The sequence below is a fragment of the Myodes glareolus genome, chromosome 4 (assembly GCF_982192425.1).
Source record: "Myodes glareolus chromosome 4, mMyoGla1.1, whole genome shotgun sequence".
Taxonomy (NCBI): Eukaryota; Metazoa; Chordata; class Mammalia; order Rodentia; family Cricetidae; genus Myodes; species Myodes glareolus.
The window spans coordinates 57,702,498-57,719,572 of NC_142029.1; the positions used below are offsets into that span (position 1 = coordinate 57,702,498).

The 17,075-nt window shown below is 41.6% G+C and overlaps 1 protein-coding gene across 3 annotated transcripts in view; it reads right to left on the bottom strand.

Annotated features, from left to right (window-relative positions):
* The window catches only part of Pik3cb (phosphatidylinositol-4,5-bisphosphate 3-kinase catalytic subunit beta), a 107,780-nt gene that overhangs the window by 16,829 nt on the left and 73,876 nt on the right, over nucleotides 1-17,075 (bottom strand). For all 3 annotated transcript variants that reach the window (XR_015001849.2, XM_085689599.2, XM_085689601.2), the window contains exons 12-16: nucleotides 13,765-13,815; nucleotides 11,079-11,267; nucleotides 8,871-8,992; nucleotides 6,610-6,753; nucleotides 3,500-3,599 (exon numbers count right to left, since the gene is read on the bottom strand). Coding sequence is in view for 2 of the 3 variants with exons in the window: in XM_085689599.2 (XP_085545725.1) it covers nucleotides 3,500-3,599; nucleotides 6,610-6,753; nucleotides 8,871-8,992; nucleotides 11,079-11,267; nucleotides 13,765-13,815 (606 nt within the window). In the remaining variant the exon portion in view is untranslated. The remainder of the gene's footprint in view (nucleotides 1-3,499; nucleotides 3,600-6,609; nucleotides 6,754-8,870; nucleotides 8,993-11,078; nucleotides 11,268-13,764; nucleotides 13,816-17,075) is intronic.

Consider the following 17,075-nt stretch of genomic DNA (forward strand, 5'->3'; position numbering starts at 1 on the left):
GGGTGCAATGGTGCATACCTTTAATTCCAGCACTTGGGGTTGAAGTTGGGAACAAAGACAGGCTGATCTCTGAGTTTGAGGCCAGCCTGGTCTACAAAGGGAGTTCCATGACAGTCAGGTCTATACAGAGTAACTCTGTCTCCACCTCCCCCCACAAATTGCTTTTAGCTTTAAGATTTGTTTTATTTTTATTAAGTGTGTATATGTGCACGTGCCTGAGTATATGTACTATGCATATGGAGGTGCCCACTGAGGCCAGAAGAGGATGCCAGATCTCCTGGAACTGGAATTATAGGTGGTTGTGAACCGTCTGACATGGGTGCTGGGAACTGAACCTGGGTCCTCTATAAAAACAAGTGATTTTAACCACTGAGTCATCATCTAGCCCTAGAATCTGGGATAACTCTGGCTAACAAAACTTAAGCCAACAACAAACAAACAAACATTGTACTCGTAGTGTAGCAATGGCCAACTAGATCAAAAACATTATTCGTAAAAGCCACTTTAGTCAAGCATGATAGAGCATGCCTTTAATTACTGTGTATGTGGTGGTGGTGAGGGAGTCAGGGAAATGGTTAAGGCAGAGGGACCTCTGTGAGTTCAAGGCCAGCCTGGTCTACATAGTGCGTTTCAAGTCAGCCAAGGATACAGTGAGACCCTGTCTCACTCTATCAAAGAAGGAAACAAGCACTCACTGTAGTCAGTTCTGACCATGAACACATATGACCCCAATACTCAGGAAGTGGAGGCAGGAGAACAGCTAATATGGTTTACATAGCAAGTTCCTAGCCAGGCAGGGCAATTATAGAGACCCCACTGTCCCCACAGAGGTTCCTGTTATTACTTAATAACTGAGGTTCCATTCATATATTATATAAAACTCATGAGAACACAGTAAGTTCCATTCACATTGCATTATATAAAACTATTGAGACACAATAATCATAGCCAATCATGAACCAGAAGAAATGTTTCATATGTCATTAAAACTAGAAACAACAAATAATAACAAACACATATAAAGAAAAGCATAAAATACATGAGGCAAATATAATCTACACTGGTTTGAAATCCCATTATCAAGGAATTCATTTTGCATCATGTTTTCATTTTAAAACTTTGAACTTTGCTTCCATGCAAAACCATTAAGACTATGAAAGGATGTGGATGTATTTTTCTACAAGTAGGAAAATAGCACGTAGTTTCCCAAAAGAGAAGCTGAGACTTTGCTCATAGAAACTTAAGATGGTTTTATGTAACTTGATGATAAAATCAGGATGGCTGGTGCTTGCCAAGTTAGCCATCTGTCAAAACCACAGACACTCGATTTTTCAACAGACTCAGGGGCTGTACAAACACTGGTGACAAGGAAACCAGATGAAAACTGGTCTATGAAACCAGAACTTTCTGAACTATTTCAAATTAGGATTTCTTCCATGTTGTACAGTTGGTAACTGCTATGCCCCATTGATAATTGTGTTGATATTTATTTTTTGGAATAGTATCCTAAGATATCGTAAGTCAAAAAATACTTTTAAGTATTTCAACAATTGTCATTTAACAATTTTATAGTGATGGTGGGCTGGCACAATAGCTTAGAGGATAAGAGTGCTTGCTGCCAAGTCTGGAGATCTGAGTTCAATTCCCAGGATTGCCTGAAGGAGAAAACAACTTCAACATGCCTTGTGGCAAGCCTGCACCCCACCCACCATGGAAAGGGCACAGAGTCTTTCTTTTAGAATTCATCAGTCATGGAAACAGTAAAGGCTGGGCCTGGTGGCAGAAGTCTGTAATCACTTTTACTCAGGAGGTTAAAAAGTGAGACTGTCTCAAAATAGAATTTTTGTTTTTAAATAGAAAAACAGGGTGGGTCAAGGTGGAGATTGGGCCTGAAGAGATGGCTCAGTGTTTAAGTGTGTTTACAGAGGACTGGAGTTTAATTTTTATAACTCATGGTGGATGGCTTACAACCGCCTTTAACTCCAGCTCTAGAGGATCTGATGCCATCTTCCAGCCCCTGTATCTGTGCCTGTGCGACCACACACACACACACACACACACACACACACACACACACACACACTACAAAGGGAAAAAGAGGGATGTGGCTATAACTTAGCAATAGAGTGTATGCCTATGACACAAGAGGACTTGGGATTGGGAAAGAGGGAAGGGGAGGTTGATTGCATATACATTGTTAGAAGTTGTACTAAATGCTCCAGAGAACAAAGATAACAAGCAGTGTGGTCAGAAACAATGAGTGAGAGAAGAGAGTGGACTGGTGAGGTCAAACAGCTAGGAACCAAGTGGGACCCTGGGAGAAAATCTGTTTTTTCAGTGTTATGAACAATTACTGTAGGGATTTAAAGAGAAAAATAATATGATTGGAAATAAAGATCACTTATCAGAGGCTTGCAGGGGAGGGGAGGTGCAAAGGGCAGGGTGGGAATTAAGGGTGAATGGAGGAAGGGGAAAAGGTGGTCACACAAGGATGGTCACTATGAACACTGGGTTCTAAATTGCAGGGATTAATGATATCTTTCCACGTTGTAAATAAATGTTAGCTATTATTACCACGCCCAGTGGGCTTTCCAAAAGGTATAGCCATCTCCTAAAAGCCTATGAAAGCTTGTTTAGCAAGGCAAAAGAGATAGGAATGGTGGCACATTCTTGTAATCTCAGCATTTGGGGCAGGGAAATGAGGCAAGAGGATCATGAGTTCAAGGGCAGCCTGGGTTTTACACACATACTGGTGAATTATCAGGAGCATAAAAAGACAGCATACTTAAAGCAGTATAAACAGTATGATTCTTGGTAATTATTCAATAACTTACAGTAATATCAACATTACCTCCTGACTGTTAGAGCATATCACAATTTTAGGCATGAACACATAGCTTGAAACGGTAACAAGGATTCTGAATTACAGAAATCATGGTATCTGTGGGTTTATACCTCAATAATCTCAGTCTGAAAAACAAGTCAAACACTGGTTTGTGTTCACCATGAAATATGTATAGATCATTAAAATTTAAGGCAAACATTAATACAGAAAATATGAGAAAACCTGGCTAATTGTGTTCCATTTGTTATTTATTTACGCTTTAATTCTAAGCTTGTTGAAAATTCCTTTCTTGACAGGTTTTTCTAAAGCATGTGCTGAAGGCTGGGAAGTAGTTCAGTGGTAGACTGCTTGTCTATCAAGCACAAAGCCTTGAGCCCAGTCCCTAGCAGAGCATAAATTAAGACACAGCACCACGTGACAGCAGGGATTCCAGCACTCAAAAGTCTAGGGCAGGGGGATCTCCTGACCGTGGTCTTCCTCAACTAGATAGTGAGCTCGAGGCCAGCCTGGGCCTCATGAGACTCAGTCCTTTCCCACAAAGTATTGATCAGGTTAACCGACTGAATGGGCAAAGAAATATGCAGTCAGAGAAATTGCATTTGATAAACTCGATTGATCACTGTGCACAAAACTGAATAAAACAGAAGCTCATACCTGCTTGGAAAGCACTTTCATGTGTCCTACGCTTCCTCGACAGTATGCTTCAAGGATGACTCCAAACTGGACAGACACGGCGGGAATATGCACTTCTGACCTGCAGAAAGGCAATATTCAGTTGGTTTATTTATCAAACACTTTAGACCATGGGAAAGGAACACTGCCTTCTTTATTCTACCATGAAATACTCATCCAAGCAGGTCAGGAGCTGCTCCCAAGCACTTAATATGTCAGACCCTGATGTATTAAAGGTTAGGACTCAGAAGTTATGAGTGTTTTAGTGGTTAATTCTGTAATTCCGAAAACCAGCATTTCCACATTTTACTTGATTTGCCTTATGAAGGGAAAAAGAAATGTAACTTGGGAATTTAAAAGAGAATTGGGCAGAAAAAGAAGTCTATTTTGCTGAAGTCAGTAAGACCGATGCCTCAATTAGCCATTAGCCAGTTCTCTACTCTCCTCCTGTTGTTGCTGAGTGTGCATGACAGGAGTGGGGCTCAAGACACAAAGGACACATGGAGGTCAGAGGACAACCATGATGACATCAGTGGGGCACAGCTACAGGGGGCACGCGAGGTCAGAGGACAACCGTGATGACATCAGTGGGGCACAGCCACAGGGGGCACGCGAGGTCAGAGGGCAATCGTGGAGAGTTGGTCTTCCTCCTTTACATGGGTTCTAGGGATTGAACTCAGGCTGCCAAGCTTGCCCAGCAAAAACCAAGTTCATCTTGCTGACTCTAGTTTTCTCTTCTCACTTAAAGAATGGTGTAAAGTTGAGTGGTGGCGCACGCCTTTAATCCCAGCACTAGGGAGGTAGAGGCAGGCAGATCTCTATGAGTTTGAGGCCAGCCTAGTCTACAGAGCAATTTCCAGGACAGCCAGGGTTATACAGAGAAACCCCATTTTAAAAACAAAACAAAACAAAAACAAAGAATGCTGAAAATTTATGAATAAAAGAAGAAATAATTATTTTGTCATTCTGAGGGGTTCAAAATAGTACTGACTTGGATGAGAAGACAAATTATAAATAAAACAAATCTATCAACAAGGAAACCACTGCAGGGGAAATACACTAAAATTAATACCAAAGTATTATAGAGCTCATACTTTCTTAGAAAAAGCTTAGCCAAAAAGGAAGGCATTTTTTTTTCTGATAAATTTAAGTTTCAATGGTGAAGTACAAATGAGGAGGGGAAAAAAAAGGAGAATCCACGACTCCCATGGTCAAACAAAGGAGCAACTTTAGCTTTTAATCCTGATTTTACTGCTGCTTGATTAGTGAGACAGGCTCATGTGCATCTGAAAATGACATAGTCAATATAATAAAGTCACTGACTAGAGATCTAGCTCAATGGTAGAATACTGGCTAAACATTTGCCAGACCTTGTGTTCAAGTCCCAGCACTGCAAAGTCAAACAGATACACAAATATGGGCTGGAGAGATGGCTCAGAGGTTAAGCACCTGTAGTGCTCTTGCAGAGGACTCAAGTTCAGTTCCTAAGATGCATAGTGATGGCTAACAAAAGCCTCTAACTCTAGCTTCAGGTGGATCCTAGGCCTCTGGCCCCTATAGCCATTTGTAATCACATGTAAAAAGACATGTAAACAAACACAGTGTAAAAATAACATAAATAAAATTATTATTGCTTTAGTAAAACTTTGGCTTTACTTAGTAACAGCAGGGATAATAATATAACTCATAAACTGGAGCTAGAGAAATGACTTGTAGTTAGGAGCACTGGCTGCTCTTCAGAGGACACAGGGGGCATTCCCAGCACTCTACATGGCAGCTCACTATTGTCTATAACTCCATTTCCAGGGTATCCAATGCCTGCTGTGGGATAATGCTTTTGTACACTGTAAAGATTTGTTACTTGTATTGGTTAAACAAAACACCGATTGGCTAGAAGCCAGGCAGGAAGTATAGGTAGGGTGACCAGACTAAGAGAATTCTGGGAAGAAGAAAGGCAGAGATGCAGTCACCAGACAGACACAGAGGAAGCAAGATAAGAATGCCTCACTGAGCAAAGGTACCAAGCCACATGGCTAAACATTGATAAGAATTATAGGTTAATTTAAGTTGTAAGAGATAATTAATAATAAGTCTTTGGAGGTTTTGCTTTTGTTTCCATGGGAAATGGGATGCTGTGGATTCATTCTGGATTAAGAAAAATAAGGTTTGATCAAGGAAGATTCCCTAAAAAAATTTCTGATAGGAGCAGATGGCCCAGATGATCCAACGTTTCAGAGGACCTCTGCTGCAGTTTCCTCCGAGTTCTGCATCCAGAACAGCTTCAACACTGCTGGCTGAGATGATCAAACCTCACTGGTACTCCAGTCAGGATTTGACCGTAATCCTAAATTTTCTTTGAAGCAAGATAAGAATGCCTCACTGAGCAAAGGTACCACACCACATGGCTAAACATTTAAGTGTAAGAACTAGCTAATAGTAAGCCTGAGTAATAGGCCAAACAGTTTATAATTAACACAAGCTTCTGTGTTTTTTTTTGGGGGGGGGGATACTGAAAGCTGCAGAACTAAGTGGGACAGAAACTTCCATCTACAAATGCCCTCTTCTGACTACTACAAGTACCAGGCATACAAGTATGTCTATACATGCAGGCAAAGCGCCCATACACATAAAATTTAAAAGTATATATTATCCAAAAATTTCTGAAAGGAACAAATAGAACAGCACATAGTTAACACATATTAAGACAATTAGTTCATTTTTAAGAAAGAGCTCATGAAGTTGGAGGGAAAAGTGGCTGAGGGACAGAGGAGGAAATGGGGGGGAGGATGGAATGGATTAGATCAAAACACATATGCAAGTATAAGTATTAAGTATTTTAAACAGAAAATATTACAATATATCAGTTACTGCTTTTAGTTAAAAATCCAGAAAGGATCATGGGATAGCTGCCTGAATGACTTTCCCAAATGACAAAGTAGAGTCTGGGTATGAAAGAAGACACCAAAAGAGAGCGAAGTTACAGGTGGAGCGGAGACCACGAAGCCTCTGGCGGTCCCACTGAATGCCTTACATCACACCGGATCAGGTATTAAAGCACACCAAGGTCTCAGACTGAAATATGAAAGACTCACCTAAGGTGCCAAAACAGGAACTGCCCAATCCTTCGATTATCAAGTGCTCTTTCTAGCAGGAATCTAGAAAGGGCACAATCAAGAAAAGGCTCATATTTCAAAACTTGCACCAACTGTAGAAGATACTGAGAGAGCTCTTCATCACTGAAAGAAACAAAAGGGAGAGAATCTCAGCCACTGGTGACAGAAAAAGACCCTACCAAACCCATATGCTAAATGGTAACAACACATGGGACTTCCGGGCCAGGCTAGTCACATGTTTACACTCGCTGTACCACACTAGATGCTGACCAAAATATTGAGATTTCAGATGTGGGGAGGGAGTGAGTAGCATCAAAGAACAGATGCACAGAATATGTACACATACATACATATATATGTACAGTAGCTATGGAGCCAGTCCTGGAACTCGCTCTGTAGACCAGGCTGGCCTTGAACTCAGAGATCTGCCTATCTCTGCCTCCCCAGTGCCAGGATTAAAGATGTGCGCCATCACCGCCCAGCCATGGAACATTCTTATCAAACCTCATACGTTGTTACAACTGATGATTTACAATATAGCCAGCCAGGAGTAACACCCCTGCCCTCAAATGGCTACTTGAACACAATTCTTTATTTCTATTGTACGTGAGACATGTATGTGTGGTGTGTGTGCCGGTGTTCATGTGGGGGTCAGAGGACAACATGGTGGAGCAAATTCTCTCGTTCTCCTTCTACATGGTTATTCAGGACATCAGGCTTCGACCAAACAGTTTCACTTCCTGAGCTACTAACCCACAGGTCCCTGAGAACAGCTCTGATCTCCCTAACACATTTTACATTTAGTCAAACAAGTATTTTTTAAGATGAAAGCCTTAATGATTTATTTTTTTCTTTGCTATCATGTGGTTTTAAGTAGTTCATTCTTTTACATCAGTAAACTAAAACCTTGATATCAAACAGACTGAAATCTGTGCAAGGAAATGAATGCACCTTTAGGCAGGGATTATAACGACTGCACTTCATAATACATTATTATTAGAGGACTGAATATACTCTGGTCAGTGGCCTCTGCTATCACAGGCAAGCCCAGCCATGCTGGAGGTCAGAATACCCAGCCCTCCCACTGTGCTTCCCAACACCTAGCTACAAAAACGGGTAGCTGAGATGAAACTGGGGCCAAACCACAGCATTAAATGAGAAACAGAACTCAGAGCACTAGCATTCACCAGAGGGAGAGGTCAGAACTGGCCACATGGGGCAACATAATTATTTCAGTATCTCCCTCTAAAACTGAACACTTAACCTGGAACGCAAAGTGTTTTCGTCAGGCCTCCAGTGCAAACACAGGGAGACAAAGCAACTGGGGGCTTCATTTTTAAAACTTTCTAAACATCAATTTAATTGATCAATTAATTAATTATGATGATTCATGTCCACTCATAAAAAACAATAGCTAGTATTAAATACAGAAGTATAAACCAGGTGGTAGTCATGCACGCCATTAATTTCAGCAGTCAGGAGGCAGAGGCAGGCAGAACTCTTTAGTTCGAGGCCAGTCTGGGCTACAGAGAGACTTCTGGGACAGTCAGGGCTACACAGGGTCTCAGAAATCCCCCCTCCCATAATAAACTATAAAGAAAGAAAAAGAAGAAAAAAAACACAAATAGAAGTATAAAGATGGAAGGCTCCTTCCCTTACATATCTGGTTTTGCTTCTCAGACCACTTTAGAGAGTTTACATAGGTCCTTCTGCCCACCAAACTATTTAAAACAGATCAAAGCGAGGAGGGACCACTAACAGGACTGGGGACAGGGGGATCAGTCAGAGACTGAGAACTCTCACTAGCCTGGGCTACAATGAGTTCAAGGGCAGCCAGTGTCATCCTTTTTGAAACTAAACAAATACTCCTCCATTGCAAAATACTAACCCTTTTCATATGGGGTGAGTTGGAGACTGCTGTGAAGGAAAGAGGCAACACTGTTATGGCTGCTCACTGTGGAAAAGCTGGCCTCTGGGGTTGGCCTGGGGCAGACATTAGTAAACTAAGGAAGGTTTCAGAACTCTCTTCTATAGTAAGTGGAAAGCGAGGCTTACTGTACCTAAACTGTTTGTGCAGGGCCAGCAGAGGGCACTACGGTAAGAGCTCACATGACCTGGTCACCATAGCTCAAACAAGCTTCCTTTGGCCCTTACCTGTCCTATGCCACATTCAAAGAGCCACCCTCTTTCTTACCCACCCAGGTAATTCCGTGCCCCAGGTTGGTCCCATAAAGAGATACCTCATCTGTCGTAGGCAGCCCACAGCATATTCCCGGACGTACTGATCTGGATAGTTGAAATCCAGGAGCTCCAGTGCTTCCCTGGGGGGCAGTTTGGGCCAAATCTGCAGGAGTGCCTGAAGCTGTTTAAAGTTAAAACTGGGTCAGAAGTTTGGCAGACAAAAGTAGTGTATCTTCCTGGCATATGGGAGACAGTGAGTCAAAAGAAGGAAAACTTGACTACTGATGCCTCAAACATCTTGGCAGAGGCAGACTAACAAAGGTTGGTTTTGTTTTTGAAACATTCTATATACATATGTTTAAAAGGTTCCTATGTGCTTAATTAACACTTCGGATGTAGATTCTACAACCATTAGCCATGATATAGTTTAAGGACAAAGAAGAAGACAGAAACAATCAAGAAGCATGTAAAGGTAAAGCTCACGTATAGACCTAAGCTACGGCTCATCTAGCTGAGACTTAGACTAGCGAGGATGTTAACAGTTCAAAATTACAAATGTTACTTTTAATCAATTTCCTTCCTCCCTTCTTTTTTTCCTTCTTCCCTCCCTTCCTTCCTCCCTCCCACCCTCCCTCCTTCCTTCCCTGTTTGATTATTTGAGGCAGGGTTTCAGGTTTGTAGACCCTGGCTGTCCTGGAATTTCCCCTGTAGACCAGACTAGACTAGAACTCAGAGACAGTCTATCTCTGACTCCCAAGTGCTGGAATTAAAGGCATACACATGCACTATCAAGCCCTGCTAGTTTTAAATGAATTTTTAAAGAAATCTATCACTTTACAGAATCTTTCATTAATCAGAACACAATTGAGTTCTTCAAATTAGAATAAACATAAGTAATTCATGAGAACTAAATAATGGCTACTTTCTTTTTAATGGATAATAAATCTTATTCACAAATGCTAACTGGACATCAGACAACCAAGACTCCTGGGCAAGAGCTGGACCTACACATGGAAGATATCTAATTGTGGCTACACCTGGGTCTTCTGGAGAGGACTCTGAGCTGCCTCTGCCATGGCTCTGTGCAATGCAGAGCCTTCCTCCAGTGGGTATGATACATTTACAGGGTACAGTCTCATGGGGACAGACATCTGGGAAGAAAGCTGATTCTGAGGGAGAGTAGGGGAAAAAGTTTGATTTCTGGCCCTTGCAAAGCTCAGTGCTTTGCAAAGTCTTTCTCTTTAGTATTTGCTATCTCTTGTTGGGTGTTCTTGAGGATCCTGTACCACTGACAGCAATTTACTGGGTAAGATCAGTACTAGAGAGCTCTGTCTCTTAAACTGCAGTGGTGAAAGGATGCCCTTGAGCTGGCTGCTTATCTCAAAAGCAACTCAGTCAGGGATGGTGGTGCATGGCTTTACCCAACACTCGGAGGCACAGGCAGGTGGATATCAGTGAGTTTGAGGGGTGTGGAAGTTCTAGGCCAGCCAGGGCTACATAGTAAGACAATAAAACCACTTGAGGTCCTACGATGAAACTGGTAGAAGATACCCAGGACTGACTACACCTCCTTTGATGGATGGCTCTTAAACTACTATCGTAATTGTTGTTAACATTGGGCATGGTCACCCCACCAGATTCCAGGATCCCTGAAGTCTTCAAAGTTTATGGATGGTACATAGAATAAGTAACCTTTTAAAACCTCAAAAATAGCTCCTGCAGGGAATCACTCAACAAGGTAGGTATTATGGTGCACATTTACAATCCCAGCACTTAAGGGCTGAGAAAGGAGGATTGAAAGTTTGAGAGCAGCCACAGTCACAAAATGAGAATCTATCTTTAAAAAGCTGGGAGGTACTGGTGCATGCCTTTAATTCCAGCACTCAGGAGGCCTAGGAATGTAGATCTCAGAGTTTGAGGTCAGCCTGGTGACAGGGTGAGTTCCAGGACAGCCAGGGCTACACACAAAAACCTGTCTCAAAAAACCAAAACAACAACAACAAAAAAACCCAAAAAATAAGTGAAGCAAAACAAAAAGCAAAGAAAATAGAAAATTTATCCAACAAATCTCCTGTGGGGAATGACACATCACACAAAATCAACGAGTATATGAATGTACACACAAACACACACACAGAGCTGAAGAAAGGGTTTGTTGTTGTTGTTGTTGTTGTTATTGTTCTATGGGGGAAGGAATGTGGGGGGAGCGTGGAGAGGAAGGGATGCAGAGGGGAAAAAAGTGGAGGGAGGGAAGGATTTTCTGTTACCTGAGCAACATCTTCAAGTTTATTCCACTTGATTGACAGGAGTAGTTTTGGCAGTGACTGTGGGAAATTTTCTCGGCAGTCTTGCCGTAGAGTCCAAATAAGATCCATTTCGTTCTCACATAGCTGAGACAGGGGGTCCCTGTCCAAGATTTCTTTCAGTACAGCAAGGAATTTTTTTCCACCACGACTCTTAAGAAAGTAAAATAGCCATTATTTAACTATGCAAACCACAGGCAACCATTCAGCAAATTTATATGCAATGAGTTTATAATTTTGAGCTTTACCAACTGAAACAAAAACTGAAATTCTGTACAGAGATTAAAGTGGATCCTTTTAAAAAGTTTGCATTGCTCAGTATTAACTTTCTGAGCCACATTATAAAAAAGGTTCTCCTTTTTTGTTTTTAAAACCAAGAGCAAACACTAGATGGCACTATTGCTTTTAGGTTAAATTCCTCTTATTTAATATAGCTTATCGTATAAATTCACTATTATTTGAGTAGAATTTCTTCTTTAAGCCCTCCTCCCCTGTGCATGAGTGCACACACACTCAGGTGCCACCGTATGGGTCCTGGGGATCTAACTTAGATTGTTAGACTTTTATCCACTGAGACATTTCACCATTTGTGGTTTCTACCAACCTCCTCCCTAACCTACCCCAAACACAAGATACCCCAAACATATAAGGAGTGAAATAAAAGTACTAAATAGAGAACTTCTTGCTTGTGCCTTGGCTTAAAGGCATAAAAATTTCTATACAGCAGGAACCCTGTGATCATAAAACAAAACAACAGAGAAAACTGTCTTAGAATGCCAACTCAGTGCTAGAGCCCTGGCCCAGCGTGCACAGGCCTCTGATCCAACACAACAAAAATAAAGAAGTTGAATTTCACAGTGATGGTGTAAACACAGCATTGAGGAGGTCTTGGCAGAAGGATTCAAAGTGCAAGTCAACATAGGCTGATCCTGATCAAACAGCAACAACAACAACAAACACCTGCAACATGTGAACTGCACAGCTGCAAGCCCAGCACTTAGGAGGTAGAGGCAGGAGATTCAAGGCTACGCACTGAGTCTAACGCCAACACGAATCTCACAGGAACCCTTCAATGAGAGAAGGAAGGTATGAGGAGGGGACGGTGCTGCTGGCCATGCATGCCCCCTCCTGTTTATGCTGAGACAGAAACTCAGTGGTGAAGAGTCAAAGTGCTCTGTCCCTGGGAGCTACCTGGTCCCCGATTGCTTGGGGACCTTCACAGGTAGCAGACTTCATCCTGAAGTCACAGTACAGTGAACAGGCAGACAACCAGAGTTTAAAGCATATGAACAGGGAAAGTAAGAATCCACACAACAGAGGAAACACCCTACCCCCCAAAATAAATAAATAGATGATAAATCGATCGATAGACAGATAAATGAATAATAAAAAGCAGTAGTTCAGAACAGATGAGCTGAGAAGGTTGCTCAACTGGGGTGGTGGGGTGCATGCTGTGCAAGCACAAAGACCTGAACTTTGATCCCCGCAACTGTGTGAAAGTCAGACCTAGCATGCATCTGTAACCCCATCTATGGAGAAGCCAGAGCAGGGGGCTTCTGGAAGCTTGCTTAGCTAGTCAGTCTGGACACCATCTCACACAGACTGGACTCTGTAGGAAGCAATAAATCTTATACAACGTCTCCACTTTGTTCTATAGAAGAATGCCCTTACTGAAGATGCTTAAAATCTGTAACTTAGTAATGAAGGAAGAGACTATTAGACTGAAGCTCAGTCCAGTACTGTTTTGTTTGTTTAGTTGTTTGTTCTGGTATCTTCTATATCGCCAAAGAAGACATAATCTTTCTGCCTCTAGTTCCCAGCTGCCAGATTACAGGCGTGCAAGGCTTTAACAGTCACCCAGCTTTGCTCCTAACACATCAAAGGCCGAGTGAAGCAGGAACACTGAGCATTCAAGGCCAGTCTGAAGACACAGTAACTATCTGACCAAAGCCCTCCATCCCTTTACTTTCCTTTAGTACTGGTACCTCTTACTCTTAGCCAAGAACATAGCAGTCTGGTAAGAGACCATGTTGTCCAGCCTCACTTATGGCCTAGTCATGTGTCCAGGGTCTAAACCAGGAGGTGTGAGCAATATACATATTAACAATAGCCTCAGAATAAATGATGTGATATATGGGCTAGATATAGATGGTTTAACCATTAAATGCTAGGCTCAAAAAACAACAAAAATAATATTAACAATAGCCTCAGAATAAATTATATGGACTCTAGTCTTACTTCTGTGATATAGTAAAAAAGGAAGCTGGGACAGAAATAGTAAATCATAAAACAGAAATGGTATTTTCAACTTGGCAGAGTTCTCAGGGAGAAGACTCAGGTCCCCCACTGTAAAGCTAATCCATACTATACTGGCTTTGCTACATGAAAGAACACAGCCTCCTAAGTTAACTAAATGATGATAAGACAATGCTGGAAATCTATGAGGTTTAACAGCATCCACTGAGGGCCACTAACCCTGAACTTGTGCAGAATAGGGTTTACCATTCACATGCAAGTCACCAAAAACTGAGCTACCTTTTGCCGGCACTGAATGTGAGACTGCTTTGGAGTTATGTCTCCAGTGGATGTGGTCAGTCCCTCATACTGCACACAAGTCTGTAGTAAGGACCAGATGAAGCTCGATACTTACTGACACATTAGCACTGTCACCGCTGGCAATCTCAGCTGCCTTCTCAATGATCTGTTTTAAAATAATAAAAATAAAAGTTAAATTTTGGTTCTGGTATTTGTAAAATTTTCAATATTAATAACTACTCTGCATGTGGATGACTAGTCTCTATAAATGGGAATAATTTTTTAAAATAAGACAACAAAAACCCAGTGTTTCCCAAAGTGCTTCAAACCCTTGATAATGAGAAAGAACGATGTCACTGAAGAGACTGTGGCCCTCTCAGACTGTAAACAAGAGTTACTATGGTAGCAGCTGCAGAGATGACTCAGTGGCTAAGAGTACTTGTTATTAACTTGGATTTGGTTCCCAGCACCCACATGGTGGCTCACAGTCATCTATAACCACAGTTTCTCTTTTGGCTTCCCTGGGGACTGCAGGTCTACAGTACACAAAAATATGTGTATAGGCAAACACTCTACACATAAAATAAAAACAATCTAAAACAATTTTAAAACAGTTACTAAGGTAGAATAGGTAAGCCTGATCATTATATTTGGTTTTTCAAAATCAATAGCCATCAAAGGGTGAGGTGTATGTAGGTCAAGAGTCATGCATAAGGTCCCAAACAACAGCAAAAGTCTCATAATCCACTGAGGAGTGGTGGTGCACGCCTCTGCTCTGCATCAGGATGCTGAGGCAGGGGGATAGCAAGTTTGAGCCTGGTCCAGGATACACAGTAGGGATGTGATGGGATGAAAAGGGGACGGAAATAAACAAAACACAGGCACTAAAGAGGAAGGCTAGGCTTGCTGGAGGAATAGCTCAGTGGTAGAGCATTTCCTAATGTCTGGGTTTGGTCCCCAGCACTGCCATTGCAAATAATGCAGCAGTAAAGGACAACCAGCCTACTGGCGCAAGCCCAGAGAACTGAGACAACAAAGAGGACCCCAAGAGAGACAGACATGGATTTGCCTAAGAAGGATAAAAAAACAAGATCACCTGACTAAATTGGGAATGTGGAGGGCAGCGGGAAGGGTGGAAGGGGAGAGGAGAGGAAGGGGAGTAGGAAAAAATGAATAGCTCAATAAAAACAATAAAAAATAATGTAGCAGTAATGACATGGTAGAATTCGAGAAGTATTTCTCAGTTCCCTCAGTTTATAGGAACTGACTTACTCCAGGAAAGGAGGAGAGAACCACTAGTTCCATGTTGTTATTGAGCTCTACAGTCCTAAGTAGGTTACCGACCTATGATATCATGTGTTAAACGTGGTGATTTGCAGCCTGTCTGTTCCAAATGGTGTTGTCTAAGATCAGGTAAGAGTATAGTCACTAAAATTAAGCAAGAGTCATAAACTGACTTGTACAAGAGACAGGTGATGCCAGTGGCAGTACTAAATAACAACACAGCACCGGAAGATGTGTCTTTTACATCCGTGTAACTATTTAGTGAGCATCATAAACAATTCACTGAGGCAGAAGGGCAGATCAAGGTCTGCCAGGCAACTTTGCAAGACTTTGGTGCAAAAAGAATTTTAAATGGAGACCAGGCAGAAATACCTGGTGAGGCCCAGACTTTGCAATGGAGGACTTGCCCAGCACACAGGAGGCCCAAGGATCTACCCCTTATCCCAGGGAAAAAGAACCCCAAAACCAAACCAAAACCTCTCCATGTGGCTCATGCCTACAACCCCAGTACTTAGCAGGCTGAGGCACGGGAACTGAGATGATTACTTAAGAATGAAAGAAGCAATAGTGAAACTACACAAAGAAATTGGACTTCTCTAAAATTAGATAAATGCAAAAATATTTGCATAGCATGCTAGACTTAAAAAATGCCTTAAGAAGCATCTAAGTTGATGCCCAATAAACTGCAACAGGTCAATGAACATACACCATAGCCGGTAACAGTCACCAGATGAGATTATGGGATACAGCACATGGAGCAGTGGCTTACGGACCACGACTTCCTATCTAAGGAAATCTACAGATACCACAGAAATGTAAGATGAATCAAAATGTTGTTTTTCCCCTACTCAGTATGTGTTAAAATGGAAAGTTCTTAACATACTCAGCAGTTGTTTTAAGAAGCACAACTTTTAATTTGGCTTTAAACTGCCAATCAGAACAGTATTTTAATCTTATTTTTAAATTCATTTACTTTACAATGCTGGCCCTTTAACCCTGGACTCTGCACATGCTTGCAAGCAACTCTACCACTGAGCTGTGTCCACAGCTTTTTTTTGCTCATGTTTTTGAGAAAAAGTCACTTTATATGTAACCCAGGTTGATTTTCAATCCCCCTGCCTTGGTGTCACCACTGCTGGGTTATAGGCATGAGGCACCATGCTGGGCGGAAAAACCAAAGACCTTGTAACGATAATCTGGTTCTTGGGTAGATTCAATTCACTTGAAGTACAAATGAAGAAGGCAACATTGAATTACATAATTAAATTTGCATAATACTCTAAAATCCATCTCTGGGATTGAGTATATAGCTCAAAGTATATAGTCTGAGTTAAGCTTAGCATGTGTGAGGCGCTAAGGTCCAGTATCATCAGCACCTCCCCAACAGTTCCAACACATACAGGTCTCCTATACACTTTTGGTAGTGCTCTGTAATAAAACGGAGTTTGTGAGTGGATTTATGTAGATACTATTTAGTGCTTTAAAAGTAGCTTTTCCTCATTTGGATCAAGAAATTTCTGGTGTATGTTTTGGAGATTTGTCCAAGATTTCTATATTAAAATCAATACTAACCATACTTAAAAGAGTAATGTCAAACCTGATAACCAAAACATATTAGAGGGGGTTGGAGAGGTGGCTCAGTGGTTAGGAGCACTTGTTGCTCTTCCAGAGGACCCAAGTTCAGTTCCCAGCACCCATTTGGTGGCTCACAACAGTCTGTAATGCCAGTTTCAGGGGATCTGATATCCTCTTCTGACTTCCTTGAGCATCAAGCATACACAAAATGTATATTCATATGCAAAAAAATATTCACACACATAAAATAAAAAACAAATAAAATCAAAAGAACATTACAGAGGGCTGGGGGTGCTACTCAGTGGTTAAGGATTTGCCTCAAAGACCTGGGTTCAACTTCCAGGGGATGGAAGAGAGAAAGTGCAGGACAGTCCAGTTCAGCTTTTTTTTTTTTTAAATATATAGCATGTTTCAGTTCTGTTTTCAGCCACCAGTAAACAGTCTAATTTCAGAAACAGTATACCAGTATACTAAGGACATGATTTGAAATAGAAACCCTTCTATAGAGTCTCCTGAAGTCATTCCCAGGCATAGCACCTTATACCTGTAGTCTTGACTCTTTGAAGG